Source organism: Chlamydomonas reinhardtii, chromosome 14, assembly GCF_000002595.2.
Source record: "Chlamydomonas reinhardtii strain CC-503 cw92 mt+ chromosome 14, whole genome shotgun sequence".
Taxonomy (NCBI): Eukaryota; Viridiplantae; Chlorophyta; class Chlorophyceae; order Chlamydomonadales; family Chlamydomonadaceae; genus Chlamydomonas; species Chlamydomonas reinhardtii.
The window spans coordinates 1,431,016-1,449,587 of NC_057017.1; the positions used below are offsets into that span (position 1 = coordinate 1,431,016).

An 18,572-nucleotide genomic window follows, 5' to 3' on the forward strand; every position below is an offset into this window, starting at 1 on the left:
GACCAATGCGTATTAGAACATGCGTCTGCGACAGTTACTATTTATCCAAACGACGACGCGGGAACGTTCCGTCGGACCTGTGGCGACGTCGATGCATCGAGGGTTTTCCGCAACTGAAGCCCGGTGAAGCGACAGTCGCAAGAGCAATCGAACTTCCTCTACATAAACTTCTGTCCCTGAATCAGAACACAGCGCCAGCAGGGGGGCGAGCGAACTTGAATGTCTTGACTTGGTTTACACCTTCACCGGAGGTCATTCTGGATGCCCAACGTTACAACTGCAAATCTAGTTATAGCTAGCTATGGGACGTATGACGCAGGGTCTGAGCTCACCTAATTACCATCCGCCCGTTGGGCGCAGCTGATAACGTCTGAACGGGGCGATGCCAAAGCAGACGAGTGGCCGGCTTCAGCATTGGGCGCGGCAGAGTTGGACGTCCTGCCAGGTGAGTGAGCGTCACAAAGGGTGCCGTCACAGGAGAGCTGGCAGCGCGCCTCATGCTTTTGCATTATCACGGAGACCTGTATGGCACCTTCGAAGCCAAAGCGCCTTGCACTGCCCGCTTCCCTGTCATGAGCGGGGTGAACATGTTCCTTCTACGAAACGGACAGACTGCGTTTGTACCGCGCCAAGCAGCTTAACCAGAATTCTAGCTAAGCTAGGGGGATGGCCAGGGGGATGGCGCCCGTCGCCAACCGACCGGTAGCACAGTGCTGCAGCTTTTCCGCCTGCAGTGCGCCTTTTCACCGCCTGCGGCAAGCTTGAGCGGGTGATGCCCCTCGCGTGCAGGGCGTGTGGCGCATCGTGAAGCGCCACCCGTTTTCGACTCTGCTTCCCCCGCTGCTGCTGCTGGCGCTGGTCCTTGGGCTTGGGGTGGGTATACGGTATGGTTGAAAGAGCTACACGAGTCCCCAAGCAAGTCACACTTTCAGTATTCTCGAGCCTCCAGCATGGTTGTCCAGAGCAGACACGGGCGGCGGCTGTGACTTATGTCCTTGCGTGATCTTCCTGTTCTTGCAGTTGTCGGTCGTTCGGGAGCTCATCCGGAGCTACGATGAGTCCACCAAGGTATTGGTGACCAGCGGGTGCAGTCGGGGTGTCGCAGTCGTGGGCTCACGTAGCAGTGGAGGGCGTTCATACCGTACCTGCCTTGGAATCCGAATCCACTCCAGCTATGCATGTCTGTAATCTCATCAATCTTGGATTCACGGATGTGCTCTAAGCGTTCCTAATCTTGCCCTGCTTGCCACTGCTTCATCCCATTTAGGCCCGCATCCGTAGCTTGGCGTACGAGACTGTCACATGGTAGGCATGACGGACTTGCCGATTAATTCCCGCAAGTAGAGCCTCGTTGGCATGGCCTGGTCCGGCATAATGTGCTATGGAGCGGGCCAGTGATGCATCTCTCGTCCATGCCGTCACGGCGAGCGCGCGATGTTGGACGGCCATCAAGCTTTGGACTCTGCTCCATGGTGGCCCTGTCCAGCTCTATCTCGTTTCCTTAGTAAGTCACGAAAGTATACTGCCGCGCGCGCAGGTACAAGCAGCAGCTGGTGATGATCGTGCAGCCGGTCATCCAGCTGACCAACATGGTCACATACAATCCCAACTGGAGTGCGGTGCAGACCATGTTCTTGGTGCTTGCCCCCACCATGATGGTGAGGCCGCTCGTGCAGGACGGTGCTGCGCTGTGTTGTGCAAGCGTGCGTGTGCGAGCGTGTGCTGCGGGGATTGAGTGTAGCAACACAAGGCTGTATGTTGGGGCCCCCGTTGCACAGCCGGCGATGGCACAGGGCATGAAACAGGGGTGTGCTTGCCTTCTCACTCCATGTGCCGTCGGGGGCCGTCGGGGGCACACCCATGGGCGGGCCCATACGGTGGTCCGGAGCGCGGCAGTCGGGGAGCAGCAGGCGCCGTTGACGCCTGCTCAGGGCAGGGAGCCGTGTCAGTTTTAGTCCTCTCCACACATTTGGCCCATCTTCGATGCACTTGGTTATCTCGGACCTACCCGTGTGCGCAGAACACGACATCATCCATGGATACGCATCTGTTGCGACTAGAGCCGGCGGGCGTGGTCCGGCTGGAGTACCCGGCGAATGCACCAGACCAGGCGCTAGGCATGGACGTTCTGTCTCCGGCGCATGCTGAGGAGTCTGCGCTGGCGCTGGCGGCGGCGCGGCGGCACCAGTTGACGCTAAACGGGCCGGTGAACGTGTACGATGGCGGGTATGGCATGATTGCTCGCACAGTGAGTGTTAGGGCGCGTGTACGTGCGGTGATGTGCGGGTAGATGTAGGGGTGATACAGCCGACTGGCCAATGGAGCAGCCGGGTGGACGGCCGCAACTCGCAAGTGCTGCAATGCTTAAGGGTGCGCGGGAGGCCCCCTCCCCATTCACCGCTGTTATCTCAGACCCAGCGGATCAGGGCTGGTCGCGGTAGGTGTACTGAATTTCAACACGTACGCCCTCTGCGCGCAGCCTATCTACATCTACAACATTTCCACGGACGAAAGGTAAGGCGGAGCGTGCGTGTGATTATTCGCCCACCGGGGTGCCCACCGGGGTGCCCACGGGGTGCACATTGTGCTGCTGGCCTAGCGGCTCTGGCACGCACGTGACCTGCATTGACACGCACAATGACCGGCGCCCGTACGTGCTGCAGGTTTGGAAAGCCGGATGTGCCCAATCCGGCATGTGGAGCTACCTGCGCCTTCAACGCAACCAAGCGCACAGCGTTCTGGGGCTATGTAGGTGACGCGTCTGCCCCCATCCGCCGGCCACCCTTTCATGCCCCGAAGGTTCCGTCCCATGCTGGCAGTCGTTGTTCGCAGACCAACTTACCTGCCGCCTGGTGCGATCGGTGCTGACGTGTGTATGTAGGCGGTCACCTTGTTCAGTGTGAACGAACTGTCAACAAGTCCGGACTCGCCGTTGCGCTTACTGGACTCATTGGATTACCGATATGAGTTTAAGGCCGTCGGCGCCAGTGACCGACCCTTAGCGCAGAGGTGAGCGACAGCGCCCGCGTGACTTGTGCGCTATTTCAGGTGCCAGTGAGCCAGCCAGGAGCGGGGAAGTGTGCTATCCGTATGCAAGGCTGTTGAAAGCATCAAATACCGAAGCAAGAGGTCACAGGTATCTGCAAATTGTACGGTCTGGTGCTGTGTGTACCGTACCGCCTGTGCAGCGCTGAGCCACCCGTGCACCCGGAGGAGGTCACAGTCAGCCTTTACGACAACGAGGTAAGGCCTGTGCTTGTCTCAGGCATCCACTGTTTTCTTCATCCCGGTTGGTGTGCTGTTTATCATTTGGGTCTTACGCGCGCTCGACTTGGGGACGGAGCTAGGCGGTAGGGCGCACAGGCGTGCCGAGCGGTGAGACGGCAGGCGTCGACTGGGTGCTATCGGGGTGTACGCAACGCGACGGATGGCCTTGTGCTGGTTGCTGATGGCAGCAGTGCTCATTGCCCTCCGTCCCGCCGCACAGTGGGTGCTGCGCGTGTCGTCGTCCGATGCATCGAGCGCCGGCCGCTATGCGGGCCTGCTGGTCGGCATCGTGGTTCTGGCGGTGGTGCTCGCGTGCATGTGCTTCGCGCTGCTCGTGTCCAGGTGCGCTGCCGACCTCTCCGTACAGTGCAAGGGAGACGGCAAAAGATGGAGACGGAAAGCGACGTGCGCGCCTGCAAACGCCGGTTGCTGGGCAATCTAGCGTTATGATATCGGCTGTTGTGTGGGGCACAAGTTGCCGCGTCAACGTTATCGTTTGCCCGAGCAGGAAGCGCAACAAGGAGTTGCTGGAGGCTCTGCTGCCGCGCGAGGTGATTAAGAGCCTGCGAGAGGAGCAGGCGAGCAAGTCGCTCAAGGACGCTTTCGGTCCGGCCAACATCCTTTCGGCAGGTAGGTGCGACCCGTTTGCTTGCTTGCACCCAAAGAGGAAATCCTGTCCCTCCGCTCTCACACCGCGTCTACAGACGCGTACAGGCGTACAGCCCTCGACGCCGAACAAGTAAACCCATGCCGCCCCCGATCTGCTTTGCCGGCTGCCGCCCTGCTGTGCTCTCCCTCTCAGACACGCCAGCGGACCTGCTCATGCTGCTTCTGGGCCAGCTGCTGGAGGTGCGTGTCGGGGCGGGTGGGCGTCCATGAAAGACGGAGTGGCAGGTGGCAGGGTGACGTGTCGCTGTGGTGGCGGCAAGGTGACGGGCTGCTAGTTGGCGTCGGCCACCCCGGACCTTCCCTCACTTGACCCCACCGCCCGACCTGACAGGGCAACCTGCCCGATGTACGGGACGTGGTGTTCATCCGTACGGCGCTGGCACGCGGCTGCGATCTGTACGAACCCCTCAACCTGACCAGCCACATCAACAACGCCAACCTGGACGTGAGTACGGCAGTGCGGTACGGCCGTAACACGGTACTGCTGGGGCCGGGCGGGCCGCAATTGGGGCCGTGCGGTGCATGGCCGGGCATACCTGCATGCTTGCGGTAGCAAGCCGAATGCCTCTGCACTCCGATCACTGAATGCGCACTAGACTAAGGAGGCCCCATCATGTCCTCTCCTACCATTTTCATTTCGCACCCTTTCTTGCAGTCGGACGTGGCCCAAGCCCTCATGCAGCAGCTCGGCGGCGGCATAGGCGGCTTCACTCAGCCGCGATACAGCACCAACAGCCGCGTGCGGCGCCGGTTGCAATCGCTCGTGGCGGGCCGCTCCAATGCGGACTCCCTGGCGGACTATGATCCGGACACCGACACGGAGAGCGTCGCAGGCGGCGGCATGTTTGCGAGCATGGTGGTCGGGAACGGCAGCACAGCAAGCGGCAAGCCCCGGGCATCGGAGGATACGGGGTCGGCCCCGGCCGGCGAACCGACGGGCGCGTGCGACACGCTCGCGTCTGCGCTGGCGCTGTTGATGACGCCGCGGCCGGCGGCGTGGGTGAAGCGGGGCGCCGGCGGTGCCGCGGAGATGGTCTTCGGCCATTCGAACAGCTCTGCGGCGACAGTCACACCGTCGCTGATGCCTGCCGGGCTGGGCGCAGGCCGCGTGCCCGTGTCTGTGGCCGCCGTGGCGGCTGCAAACGCGGCTGCGGCGGCGGGTGCCGGCAGCAGCAGCGCACACGGCCGGCACCGCCCATCCAGCCTGTCGGGCACACACCACTTCCAGCCGCAGCAGCAGGAGAGGGGCACCCCGCAGAGTCTGTGGGAGCGCGCTGCGGCGGCGCTGATGCCGTCCCACGGCGGTGGTGGCAGTGACAGCGGCGTTGATCGCGAGCACGGCCGCAGCGACAAGGTACCGGCGCGCGGCGTGTCAGCGGCGCGGCGCGCGAGCGCCTTGGACCCAGGAGCAGGAAGCGCGCAGGGTTTCCTACGCCGACTTGGCAGCTCTTCGCGTCGATACAGCGTGGAGGTGTCGAGCCATGCGTCTGCGCTCGGCAGCGCGGCAGCAGCAGCAGCAGCAGCAGCCGCCACCGTAGCAGCCGCGGCTGGCGATTGTGAGGATGACAGCTCAGGGCAGCAGCGCTTCAGCGGTGCCGGCGCAGGTGTGGGGGCGGGCGGGAGCACGGCTGGTCCGTCCAGTCCCTTTCTGACGACAAGCCAGGCTGCAAGCCAGCCTCGCAGCATTGCCCAGCTGCATGAGGCACTCCTAGCCTTGAACGGGCCAGCAGGTGCTGGCGGCCCTGGCGCCAGCCGGCCAGCCAGCGGGTCCGTTGCCGTGGTCCCAGTGAGGGGAAGGAGCGGCCGGGCCGTGGCTTTCCTTCCTGCTGGCAGCGGAGCTGCTGCTGGCGCAGGTTCAGGAGGAGCCGCAGGAGGAGGCGTAAATGGAGGCGTGCCGCTGACGGGAGGCCAGGTGCGCGTCACCATCGCTCCCGGTAGCGGCCCCGCCAGCGCCGCCAGTCCCCTGGCTGGCGGAACCGCAGGCGCTGGCGGGAGTGCTGGTGCAAGAGGAGGCGAGCCAGTGTCTCCAACCACATGCAAACTGTCCACCGTGACGCGCATGCAGCCGGCGGCGGTGACCTTTGCCGAGATGCGTGCCGGCGTGGTCAGCGGCACAGTGGAGGACGGGGGGCTCATCTCAGGGACGCTGGCGAGGGGCGATGAGGGCCCCACTACGCAGACCAGCGATACGGACATAGGCACGGACATGGGGTCGCTGTTGGAGATGGGCGCTGATGGCGCGATGGACTTGAGTGAGATCGCGACGGTGGTGCGTGGGGCGCCTGCAGAGCTGCGTGCGTCAAGCCGCCTGGCACGGCTGCAGCTATCGCAGCAGCAGATGCTACAGCAGCTGCCGCTACCGCCGTTGCAGCAGCTGCCGCAGCGCCCCCAGTCGCTGCAGCTGGGTGCGCAGTCGGCCGCCAGCAGAGCTCGCCAGCTGCAAGACGACGGCCTGACAGCTACGGAGCTGCCGATGCCGCCTATGGCGCGGCTGCCGCTGGTGCAGCCGGCGCCGCCGCCCCAGCAGGCGCAGCGGCGTGTGTCCGGGGTGCTGAGCCTGCTGACGCGGCGTGTGACGGGCAGTGTCGGCAGCCCGCTCCAGAGTCCGGTCGCAGTCCCGGGGGCCAGCACCGGCGCAAGTGCGCCGGAAGCGGCGGCGGCAGCCTCTGCAGGTGGCAGCACTGGCCCCAGCGCAGGCGGCGCGGGTGCCGGTGGAGCTCCTGGGGCCGTGGCCGTTGGGCCTAACCACAACAGCTTCTCGGGCAGCCTCCGGGGCATCATGCTGAATCGCTCGGCCTCTGGCCGGGCCGCGGCGTCCAGCGGTGTGGTGCTGCTGAGCGCCGACGGCACGGGGCCGCTGGCACACCAGCCGCAGAGCCGACTAGGTGCCCAGGAGAAGGAAAAGGAGAAAGAAAAAAGCGGCTTCCTTTCTAAGCTGGGCAGCGGCCGACACATGACCTGGGGCTCGACTGGGGTTCATGTCGGCGGCGGAGCGGGCAGCAGCGGACTTGTGGTCGCGGCCAATGGCAGCAGCTCGGATGCCTTCAAGGTGGCGTCGTCACAGGCGTTCGCCCAAGCACAGGCGCAGGCTCTCGCGTATGCCAGGCAGAGCATGCCGCCGGCGCTGACCGTCATACAGGAGGTGTGCCGGTGCTGTGAACTGACGGGTGGCGTGCAAAAAGCATTGGCACACGGTGGCGGTGGCGGTGGCATCCACCGCATTGCCCACATGTATTTGGCTCGACCAATTGCGGGTTGGGTTGACCGGCGGGCGGCTGCTGCTGTCGCATGCGCGGTATTGCCTGCACCTACGACTCTCGCCAATACGTTCGCTTATGTTTGCGCTCCTTCTTCCACCGCGCCGCAGGTCGAACGACTGCTCGCAAAGTCAGACAGTTGGGAGTTTGACACGTGGGCGCTGCAGGAGGCGACGCAGGGCCACGCGCTCTCGGTGCTGGGCTTTTACCTCATGCAGCGCGCCGGGCTGGTCAGCAGGTTCAAACTGAGTGCGCCACAGCTGGCTCGGTAGGTTCTGGCGCACATATGCGTGACTAAATAACAAACTGACAGCTGTGATGTTTGCACGATCCGCAGGCTGCTGCGTGCGATCGAGAGTGGATACGTGGACAACCCCTACCACAGCGCCATCCACGCCGCGGACGTGCTTCAGACCATGCACGTGATCATCCACGCCGCGCAGCTGCACGTGCACTACCTGGACGCGCTGGGGCTGCTGGCGTCCTACTACGCGGCGGTGAGTTTGGGCGTATAGATCTGGATCTGGACAGCATACGATTGTCCATTGTCTACATACGGTTTCGACTCGCCCTTTTCTCATTGACGCTTGTCCCTCCCTGCACACGCTCCGTTACCCTGCAGATTGTGCACGATTTCGCACACCCCGGCCTCACCGGTGACTTCCTCATCGCCTCCTCCGACCCCCTGGCCATCCGCTACAACGACCGCTCGCCGCTGGAAAACCACCACTGCGCTGCGTCGTTTGGGCTGCTGCGACGACGGGAGCTCGACGCGCTCGCGCCGCTGTCGCAGTCTGAGCGCAACGCGTTCCGCAAGCAGGTCATTGAGCTGGTGCTAGCCACGGACATGAAGCAGCACTTCTCCATCCTGTCGCACTTCAACACCGTGCACCGGCTTGCTGCCTACAGCGGACAGCAGCAGGCAGCTGCGTCCTCAAGCGGACCAAATGCAGTTGCGAAGAGGAAGCCCCCGCGCCGGACAGTATCGCGAGCGCTCAGGTATGTCCGGTGATCTCTGTCCTTGCCTTGATGCCAACAGCGTGTAGGGTGACGTTATGGACGACGCACACTGACGTGGTCTGGTGGGCCATGCACCTGCAGCACGCTGCCAAGTGACGACCACACGGCGGCTGCGGCGTTCATGGACACGTGGACAGAGTACCCGGCGCCCCGTCCCGTGGACGACACTGAGCGGTTGCTGAGCCTTCAGCTTGCGCTCAAGTGCGCGGACGTTGGTCACCTGGGCGAGTCGCTCGAGGTGCACAAGAAGTGAGTTCCCTGGGGTAAAATGTACGCGACAAGCCATGTGAGCTGGTCGCAGCCTGTACGAGATTGATATCAAACATTTACGCGCCCCGCCCCGCAGGTGGCTGTCCAACTTGGAGGAGGAGTTCTTCCGCCAGGGTGACAAGGAGCGGGAGCTGGGAATCCCCATAAGCCCGCTGTTCGACCGCAGCAAGCAGGGTGTGAGCAAGAGCCAAGTGGGTTTCTACGACTTCGTAGCGCTGCCGCTGGTGCACGCGCTGTCAAGCGCATTCCCCGGATCCAAGCCGCTCATGAGGTGGTGAGTGGTGACAAGGGCTTTGCTTCTCATCAGTTAGGGTGCATGAGCAAGCGTTCTGTGCATCCCTGGTTCCGTGCATGGCCTCCGCTACTTCTGGCTACTGCCAGCAACCCTCTTACCATGTTGCGTTTCCCAATCGCAGCTTCTTGCGCAACTACAACCACTGGCGCGTCAGCGAGGGGCAGCCGCCAGTGGAGATCCAGGGCTGTGGCTTGGCGGCCGTGCGGGGTGGCAGTCAAGATCAGACCCGCGGCGAGTCGCGCAACGGCACCGGCACGGGCATGCAAGGGCTGCTGCTCAGCGTCCCTGACGACCTGGATTCTAGCGCGGCGGATATCGTGCCACCTTTGGCCGATGATAACAAGATGAGCGGAAGCGACCTAACGTAGTGTGTAGTAGCGAGAGGCTGCCGTGTGTCGCGTGAAGGCCTTTTTATGTTGAGCGCCTTGCCGGAGTGGTGAGTACGAGCATGAACCAATAAGACAACTGCGGCAACTAGCTGCCCTGCACAGACTTTTAGGTATGGCGACGGTGACGTGCGTACCGCACCTGCATCGTGCGGTCACTTCCATTGGTGGCACGGAAAGGGAAGGGCTGGAAGTGCACGCACTTAGAGCATCATGCAAGGCGGCGTCTTGCAAGTTGACACGCATCAAGTTGGCCTTCAGCTTGTACAGCTGCTGAAACGCCGCTGACGAAAGTAAAACACGACGAACCGTTCTCTGCCGGTGCTGCTATGCTTAATAGCATAGCTGGTGCATGCTCGCGGCAACTCGGCCTCCGGGCCGATCATGCTCATGGCAGTATTGTCTACATGCGTGCTGCTGGCATGCATGGTGTAAGGCATGGGCGTACGGTGCGGAGTTGAACTCAAGGAACCTCTGAGTCGGGCCGAGACGACGCATGTCTGTTTGCATGACTATAAGGGTTGCATGGCCCAGATAGGCCAGTCGCGGCATCAGTTCTGTGTTGGTATGGTCATGAGGGCTGGTAGTCTTTGAGGTTTCAGTTTTTATTTCTTGAGGGTAAATGCGAACCGCGAGCCGCATATACTGCATAAACCAATTGTTTGACATAGCAGTACAGAGAAGCAGTGGCAGTAGGGATCCGCTCGCAAGATTCGGTGGGTGCTGTGGCCAGCAGCGCTAGCCTGTAGTGTGTGTCTACTGTGTCTTGGGCGAGCATTTGCAACTACTGTATTGGCGTTCGGAGCAGGGTGCTTTCGTGAATTCATGGGTGATACTTGGTGGTTAATGCCGCGGCTTGGGTGTCTAGTCGAGGAGTGTAGGCAAACGCAAATCAAACGCTTGGGCGGTTGATTTGTATGCGGCTTGGACGGTTGGTTCATATGCGGTATTCTCGGCATGCTGCCTGCTGATTTGCAGCGGATGTGTGCCTTTATTAAACGACAGACCTGGGGGGAGGTTTGAGGTCTGTCCGTCTGTGCTCACGGTCTGTGCTCGGCCTGCCAGGCCTCGAACGGACACTCTCCTGTTGCATTTATCAGCGCGCGAGCAATGTTTGCATGGTATCAAGGCCAGGCCTGGCCAGGCCTGAGAAGCAGGTGTCCTGTACGTGCGGCTCGACTGGAAACTTCGTGTCCAGTCTGACCCAGTGTAATGGAGCAGGCGCTGTACCCAGTATGTGTTTGCAGCTTGGTGCCAGTTCGAAAACTCTACCGTCGTCCTTACATGACCAGGTACTCTTATATGCGTTCTTGCTACAAGTACCCCAGCATTCCCCGCCAGCATGCGCCGCGATTCTGACTGCAGCTCGCGCGCCCCTCATCAGCGCCTCAGCACCCCTGCACCACAGTGCGTTTCCGTCCGAGAAAGCTGTAACCCAGGCAGCTCTATTCGTTCTCAATAGTTCCAGGGCCGCCGGAATCCTATCCTTCAGCACCGACGAAGGCAGCAAACGTCCTCATGTGCAGGGCTGCAAACACAGCCGGCCAGCACCACCAGCCTGCTAACACGTGACACGCGAACGCTGCTCACTCCCTTGAGCCTGCTTCGAGCACCCAGCCACCCCCACCCATCCTCCCTTAGCCCCGCACCCACAAAAGCTGTCGCTCTAAGCAAACAGTTACACAAAACGGGTAGCTCTAGCCTTTGTACCGCTGCTCAGCACGCCCAGCTGCCCTAGATCTGGTCCTTGGACGGCACAGCACCGTAGCCGCCAATTGGCTGCGGCGGCGGCTGCACCACGGGCGCGGGCGGGTACGCAGCCGGGTAGGACGAAGCGTAGTCCGCCGCGCCGCCACCGGGGTAGGGGCCACCCGGGTAGGCGCCCGGCGCGGGGTAGGTGGCGGTCGCGTAGCCGCCAGGGGCCGCGTAGCCGCCTGCGGGCGGGTAGGAGGGGTACGCCGGCGGCTGCGCGGGCGACGGCGCGTGGTGGGGCTCGGGGGCGCCGTAGACGATGTTGCCATCGGGCTGCTGCACCGCCAGGCCGGGCACCTGCGGGGAAGGTGACGCACAACACGCACAGCACGGGTTGGCGCCTAGCCAAGAGGAGATAGAGTGCGTTGCAACCTAGGCTGGGTGCTCATGCTCGCGTAACTGCTATAGGGTAACTAAAACAAGTGTTCCCAGCTACAGGCGTTCCCACCACAACTGTCCCTCTCGCACCTGGTTGTAGATGGCATGAATCTCGGGGTGCGTCACGCGGCGCTGGTCCTTGTCCAGCGCAAAGCAGATGTACAGCGTGTTGACCACGTCCAGCAGCAGCCCCGCCACGAACAGCAGCGTGTAAAACATGCTGCACACACAAACACACACACACACACATGCACACGCAAGACAAGGTATTGAGCCCCACATGAAACATTTAAGTTGTGTTGAAGCACACCCAAAAGGAAAGGAATAGCAGGCGCCGGTGCGTGTGCACACGGGGGGAGACACTGTGCCGAGGGGTATGAATATGTTCCCCTCACCCATAATGGTAGGTGGGATACGGATAAGCCACAATCAGGGTGCGGCCGCGCGGGTTGCTGGAACCGCACAGTTCCAATCCCACACTTCTGCCCGCAAACCGCAACCGGCATCCAGTCTTAACCACCGCCATTACCGCCCCAGACTCACATGCCGAAGGCGCAGAACGCCACGCCGAAGGCCATTCCCCAGGCGTCCTGGCCCAGCCCGCCCTTGGCGGCACCGTAGGAGGCAAAGAAGACAATGCCGGCCCAGGTGAGCGACATGAGCGTCACCGCGAACTGGAGCACCGTGTCCGGCACCCACCTGCAAGCAGGCGCCAGGCAACACGCGGACAGATGAGCATGTGCATGCATGGGTCAGCAACGCACTGCACAAGGGCGTTGTGGCAAAGGACTGCAGACGCTGCGCAAAGCCCATGCTACCGTGCTGGGCTGGAAAGGTAAGGTTGGCTCGATTGTGGGCCCGAACCACCCCGGGGCCGCCCGGCGCATGGCCGAGGGGCATGCACAGCCGGGAAAGTCTTGAAGGACACAAGCGCCCGACGACCCGACCCACCAGAGCGAGTAGGTCTGCAGGAAGTTGCGCTTCAGCGTATCGAATACAGCTTTGGCGGCGGGCACGAAGGGTTGGCCGGTGATGGCGCAGGCAATGGTGGCGAAGCGAGTGAACTTCTCCTGTGGGGCAGAGGTGGCGCGCGTGGCGGCGCGAAAAGTGTATTAATTGCAGCGATCAGAGCCTAAGGCGTGATATCTTACATTACCCCATCACCTACATCCCATCACCCTCCTGCCGTACCAGCCCGGGTCCCTTACGCATTACAAGTCCCTGCAGCGCGCCCCATGCAAGACCCCCTCATGCAATACTCCCCTGCAATGCAGCCCCTGCCCCGGCCCAGCCACCCACCGCCAGAGCCAGCAGCGGCTGCATCACGCAGTTGAGGATGCAGCAAATGACGTTGTTGCGAGCCGCGCGCTCCATGGCCCGGCGCAGCATGCGGATGAGCGCCAGGATGGCGGCGGCGAACGCCACGGAGCCAAAGGAGCTGGTGAGGCAGTGCTTGAGCGCCAGCTTGACGCTGCCGGCGGTCTGGGCGGCGCTGCCCACCGCGGCACTGCTGTTGGCTGTGGGCGTGGGCAGCACAGAAGGGGTCGGAGAGGGGGGGTTACATTCATGATTAGCTAAGGAAGTGGTAGACGGTAGACCATCTTGCGGAACATTAAGCGTGAGGGGGGCGGGCTATGAGGTGTGGTGTGGCGTGGTATGGCGCAGGCCTGCCGGTTGCGTCAGAACGGGACATGCGTTAAGTGCGCCGGAGCCGGTATGATAAGAAGCCTCGCGCCCGCCACTTCATGCTCCTGCCCGCCCTGTCGCTCTTACCGCCGGAGGCGGCTGAGAAGTACCACTGAGCCATCGTGTCAGCCACAGTGTACAGCTTGATCTGCAGCAGGTGGGCGAGAGGTGTCAGGTGGGCAGGTGAGCAATGGGTGCGCATGAAGGTATGTACGGTATGTTAGGGCTGACTTGCTTAAGCCAGTGTCCCGCAGCGCCGCAAGCAGCATGCTGCTGACGCGGCCCGGCCTGCACGGTGCCGTGGCGCAGCTTCCCCTGTCCATCTAGACAGTGTGAGGTTGCCACACACACCTGCATGATGAGCATGGCGCTCCAGGCCACGAAGCACCAGGCGAAGAAGGCGTAGGCGCCGGCCCAACCCTGCACGTGCACACACACAACCATACGACGCAAGCATCGAACATGATGCCAAAATCAAATACAGGATGCCAAAATCAAGACCCCTGAGTGCTGCTAGGTAAGTGCTGCTCCCATGCACGGTAGTTGCACCAGCGCGCGTCGGGCCCCGGCGGTTTGCAGGCACGAAAGGCGGCCTAGCCGCCCAAAGGGCCCACTGCACCTGCCTTGGTGTAGAAGGCGCAGCAAGAAACCCTGCAGGCACGGCGCACGCGTCACATGCACAGCCCGACAGTCAAGCGCTGCAGGCAGCCAGGGCGACAGGCTATCCATGCGCACAACCTGTGCCCTCGCATCAGTCCGCTGCAGCCAGTCCAACCCCACTGAGTCCCCACTTCAAAATCGCGCCCCCAGCTCCCGCCTCCAAACTCGCCCCTCCAAAATCGCGCCCCAGCTCGCGCCTCCAAATTCGCGCCTCCACTGTCAAAGCCCGCCCAAAACCAATACCGTTCACACGAGGCCCTCGCCACTCACTGGTTCAGCGCGGCGTCCAGGCACACGCGCTGCTCCACGCCCTCGTCCACGTAGCTGACCACCGACATGGAGGGGCCCGCGTGCCCGATGTTGAGCGCCGCGAAGAACCCCGCCGCGCCGTACACCAGCACACACAGCCCCGCCAGCTTGATGCCCAGAGCGGCGGGCACCAGGCCCAGGTTCTCGGTCAGGCCACGTCCTGGGCGGTTGTGTTTTTGTTGTTCATTGGGGAAACGAAAACACGCCGCGAGTTTGTGTGTTAGGAAAGCACAAGGAGGGAAACTCGTGTGCGCGTGCGTGTGTGTGTGTGTGTGTGTGTGTGTGTGTGTGTGTGTGTGTGTGTGTGTGTGTGTGTGTGTGTGTGTGTGTGTGTGCGCGTATGTGCATGGAGAGCGTTGCGCGTCAGGGTAGGGGCGTGGGCACTGGCCGCGCACCCACCCACCCACACACACACACACACACACACACACACACACACACACACACACACACACCCACCCACCAACCTGCAATGGCCAGCAGGTCTGCGCACATGCGCAGCTGGCCCCGAATCCACCTGGAGTGCAGGGGTTGAATGAAAGCAATCGTGAGCACAAACAAGTACGGTACACACTCAAACGAGGAGCCCAACTTGCTACATTGCAGTACACAGGCCCGGTAGTACACCACCGCACCGTACACCCTGTACTGGCTGTACGAGCCTCAGCCCCAGCCGGGCAGCCCCAAGGCTTGGTTCAGCACCCGACGCGGCCCTCGTCCGGTTCCCGCATCATTCCAGGTGGCCCCGTAGGGAGTTGCAGCTTCTGCCGCTCACCAGTAGAACAGCGCCGTGAGCGCCGTCATGATGAGCAGGATGATGCCGAAGGGCACTGCGCCGGTGGCGAAGCACACGATGCTGAACAGCACGCCGAAACCCACCGAGCCCACGATTGTGGCCATGACCATCAGCTGCGTGTGTGGGCATGCGGCATTGCAATGAGGGACTCTTGTGTGCCATTAGCTGTAGGGGCATTGGTTGGGGTACCTCAACGAAGGACACGCAAGGACACTCAGCGGCAGGGACCATTGGTTTGGGTTGCCGAAGCCAGGAACAAAAGCTAGCACACCGACCCAGCGGTGGCGGGGACAGCGTGCCACCACCCGCCGCCCATCAGTTGTCATGGAGAGTGCAGCGTCCGCTTCATAGCTTCCCCCGGGCCGCAGCCGGGTTCCCAGTCGGGCCCGACCCAGATGCGCCGACCCTTCCCTGCACCCACTCCCACTGCTTCAAACGCCCTCCCAGCCGGACACAATGTTATGGCAAACCGCTCTGCCCTCCATTTTCGTACTATGTGCACGCATTCACACTACACAAACACTTTCGGAAAACACGCACCTTGGCGTAGCGTCGGAACAGCAGCAGGTACAGCGAGGAACCCAGGATGGCCAGGACCGCCGTGATGGGCAGCCAGATTGAGGCCTGCTTCTTAAACGCACTCATGCTCGTGTCGCTCATCTCGCTGCCGTCTGCCTCAATCGGATGCACGTTCTGTGGTTGTGGAAATATGTGCGAGAGGTTGGCGCGGTGAGACACGGGGAGTCTTGGCAGTCGCGTGCAAAACCCCAGCTGGCACCAGGGTCCTCACCGCAGCACCCGCACCGCACGAGTGGTAAGCCTAGCTTACAGGACTGGTTGCTGCTACGGTACAGCCCCTTCGTGATGCTCATGCAGGGGGGGGGTTACGGCTGAACCCGGGGAATCCCCTGCCCCGCATGCGGGGGCGCTGTATGCACGAACCGACGACGCTGTGTGGCAGGTGCGCGCAGGTTCGCCAGCGCCAACTGCTCGCTTACTCCCGGCCTACCGCATAGGCCTGCACATCGCATGTTGAGCTGTAGTTGTAGAATTCCTGGGTATAGAGACCGGCGTTGGGGTCACTGCGCGGCAGGAGAGTGAGAACGGGATTCAGGCGAGATGCACAACTGACATAGGTCCTTCTTTCGGGCAAACCTGCAGCTCAGTTCAACATTCTTTCATTCTTACGTATGCACAAACGCAGCAATGCCCCAGAACACTGTGAGCGCGGCCAGGGCGATATAGGCGATGGTCGCCCAGTTGTCCCGCCGAGGCCGCTTGTCCGAGTTGTAGAGCGAGAGACCACTCTGCGCCAGATAATGACCCTCGGTGTTACCCGGGGACATTAGGCCCGGGGCCCGCTCCACGTCAAAGTTCATTTTTGTTTTGTGTTATTCGGCGTGTTTGGTAATGAAGTTTAGGGTTTATAAATAAGCAGTGCAGGAGTGACGGGAAAATTTTGATACCGTAGGGAAAGAAGCGGAGGGTGGGGAGTCGGCATGGGGAGCTGTGTCGCCATTCTGACAAGTGTTCCCCGGTCACAGTTTACACTTGTTGCACCGTGCATGTTGACATAAGGAATTAGCTTAGCCCTGGGTTTTAGGAAACTTGGCAGGGCAAGTATTTACCCTTCGTTGCGGGGGCACAGGCGCCCAGAGTAGCCATGGTCTTCTCGGGGGCCTTTAACACGCCTAGCTCGACCACTGCCAGGGAGCCATACGCCAAGGTAGCGGCTCTGCGCTTGATTGTCGTCGTGTTGCTGAGCTCATGCGGAGCCAGACCGCTAAGCTGGGCCCCCACTGCTGCTTTGTTACATGAATTCAGACAAAGTCATCAGAGGCGGAGTATGGTGTCGACACGCCTGTCCCGGCGTCCGCGCTGAAGGTGTGCAAGTCATGAGGAAGCAATGAGCGTCGCAGAATTGCTGCTGGTCCCCTGAGAGCTTACATGAGCCATAAAATTTTACTTTTGAGCAGGCTGCGGACAAGCACGACGCGCTGGCCTATGCTGTCGCGAATGCGCCCCTCATCGGCCTCGCTGGTCTGGCCGCTGGCGCCCAGGAGGCATATATGACATTTGAGGTGGGCCAGCGGGAAGGTTGCGTGAACAGGGGGGACCAAAAGGGCACGCGCTGCGCCAAGACGGCGACGCCCCTCCCCTGCCCGCCCCTGACCCCCAACCCCTTCCACCTGTCCGTGCCCGCAGCGCCTGCCGCCCACACTCTCTCGCCAGCACTTCAAGCAGGCGCAGCTGCTGCTGGGCATCATCGGTAAGAAGACGGCGTACGCGACGTTGCTGGGCGCTGTGTTCAGCTTCACGGACGCCACGGTGGAGAACATGCGGGGCAAGCACGACATGACCAGCGGCATGGTCGCGGGTGCCGTCACCGGCTTCCTGTTCGGCATGGGGCGGCCCATGCCGCAGCCGGTGGCGTGGCCGCTGGCTTTCGCGGGCGCTGCCGTGGCCGCGGACTTCATTGGCGAGCTGATGCCCAAGTACATGAAGGACTACCGGTAAGGAGGGGGGGTCGGCAGGAAAATTTGGGGGGGGGGGGCCGGCAGGGTGGAGGGTACCGGGTGACGTGGTGCGGGGACATCGGGTGTTGGGTGTATGGGGGGGGGGACGCCTGGACGTGCGGGTCGAGGCTGGGGGGGGGGGCAGCACGGGAGAGGCGCGAGGGCGGAGGGTCGAAGGGAGAGGTGGATGGCTGGGGACGGAGGCGCGGGCACCTGGGTGCGGGAGTGTGCAGGGAAGGGTGTAGGGGAGGGTCCGGAAGTGAAATGCACGCGGCGGTGCCTGGGTAGGGTCCATATGCCTGACGGCTGATCCCACAGCGGCAAATGCCGGGTTGCGCACCGGAGGCAACGTGTCAGATGGCGTGCTGGGCTCACTAAGGAGTGGACACAAGGAGAACGGTACACGGTTGATACGCCAGCAGCGCTGGCAGCACAACCACTACTCGGGGCCGTTGGCATCGCGCACATGACGTCAGACCTGCACCACGCCGCTCTCCCTTACGGACCCCGCCCCTCTCCACTCATCCCCCTGCAGCATTTACGGCCCCGTTGTGCACCGCGAGAACTGGGGCGACCCGGTGCCGCCGCGCCCGCCCATCCTGGACACCGGCGCCGCCGTGCGGCCCAGCGACCCTGGCCAGGTGCGTGTGGGTGTTTGGGGCTGGGATTGGGAATGGTAATGGGATAGCTGGTGGAGGGCTCGCACGTAGAGGATGGGATCCAAGCGTGGATGCTAGGGTGTGTGGCGCGTGTTGCCTTTCTCGCCCCACATGCAAGCGCGGAGTTTTGTCCGTGCTTGGCACCCTGAGCTGAATTTACGCAGAAGGTTGGGACCTAATGTGTGCAATCTCCGCCTTGACTTACGCTCTCCTCACTCTTCTTTGCTTCGCAGTTCTGGCGCGGGTACTAAATTGCTGTACTTCCGCGCGTGTGATCGTCGTGGCACGCGTAAGCGCCCGATGCCGCTGCGTGCCAGGTGCACGTTGAGCTTATCTCGTGGTGTAAGGATATCGCAAAGCTATACTGTTGGGGCACTTATGGGCTAACGCAAGTCTAGGGGTGTGAGGATGACGGAAAGTTTGGGAATTAAATCTTTAGTAGCGGCAGATGTCGGGACTGGAGGACTGGAGGGGCTGCCGTTGGTAGCCGACAGCTTTTTGGTGCGGGAAGGACTAACGGTGTGCGGTGGCTGAGCGTGCCGACCACCGCATCCACGCTAGTGCGGCATTAGGTCCTCTCACAAATGATGGGCGTTGCTGTCGCTTGTAATACAGATTGGTGGTCGGCGTTCCGCGCGTTGCCGGAGTCCCC

General features: G+C 62.1%; 3 protein-coding genes across 3 annotated transcripts; 2 read left to right on the forward strand and 1 right to left on the reverse strand.

Moving 5' to 3' along the window:
• The first annotated feature begins 43 nt into the window (after window positions 1-43).
• Window positions 44-10,389, forward strand: CHLRE_14g617750v5 (uncharacterized protein). The gene is made up of 21 exons (XM_043070115.1): window positions 44-445; window positions 790-873; window positions 1,021-1,068; window positions 1,268-1,305; window positions 1,538-1,658; window positions 2,021-2,248; window positions 2,480-2,514; window positions 2,664-2,748; window positions 2,882-3,009; window positions 3,189-3,243; window positions 3,488-3,609; window positions 3,776-3,897; window positions 4,070-4,116; window positions 4,268-4,381; window positions 4,592-7,078; window positions 7,304-7,461; window positions 7,531-7,690; window positions 7,816-8,192; window positions 8,295-8,462; window positions 8,560-8,757; window positions 8,900-10,389. Exons 1-21 carry the CDS (start codon window positions 383-385, stop codon window positions 9,144-9,146), a joined length of 5,085 nt encoding a protein of 1,694 aa, XP_042916788.1. The 5' UTR covers window positions 44-382; the 3' UTR covers window positions 9,147-10,389.
• Window positions 10,390-10,397: 8 nt separating this feature from the next.
• CHLRE_14g617800v5 (uncharacterized protein) lies at window positions 10,398-16,203 on the reverse strand. The gene is made up of 14 exons (XM_001690231.2): window positions 15,934-16,203; window positions 15,755-15,827; window positions 15,286-15,438; window positions 14,725-14,858; window positions 14,417-14,466; window positions 13,911-14,109; window positions 13,604-13,631; window positions 13,332-13,400; window positions 13,068-13,128; window positions 12,594-12,811; window positions 12,246-12,364; window positions 11,838-11,993; window positions 11,385-11,514; window positions 10,398-11,213 (listed from the first exon to the last, which is right to left on the reverse strand). Exons 3-14 carry the CDS (start codon window positions 15,403-15,405, stop codon window positions 10,899-10,901), a joined length of 1,599 nt encoding a protein of 532 aa, XP_001690283.2. The 5' UTR covers window positions 15,406-15,438; window positions 15,755-15,827; window positions 15,934-16,203; the 3' UTR covers window positions 10,398-10,898.
• Window positions 16,204-16,303: 100 nt separating this feature from the next.
• Window positions 16,304-18,544, forward strand: CHLRE_14g617826v5 (uncharacterized protein). Its single transcript, XM_001689777.2, has 6 exons — window positions 16,304-16,471; window positions 16,570-16,629; window positions 16,722-16,826; window positions 16,951-17,258; window positions 17,797-17,902; window positions 18,154-18,544. The coding sequence occupies exons 1-6, from the start codon at window positions 16,409-16,411 to the stop codon at window positions 18,169-18,171; spliced, it is 660 nt and encodes a 219-aa protein (XP_001689829.1). The 5' UTR covers window positions 16,304-16,408; the 3' UTR covers window positions 18,172-18,544.
• The last annotated feature ends 28 nt before the right edge of the window (window positions 18,545-18,572 follow it).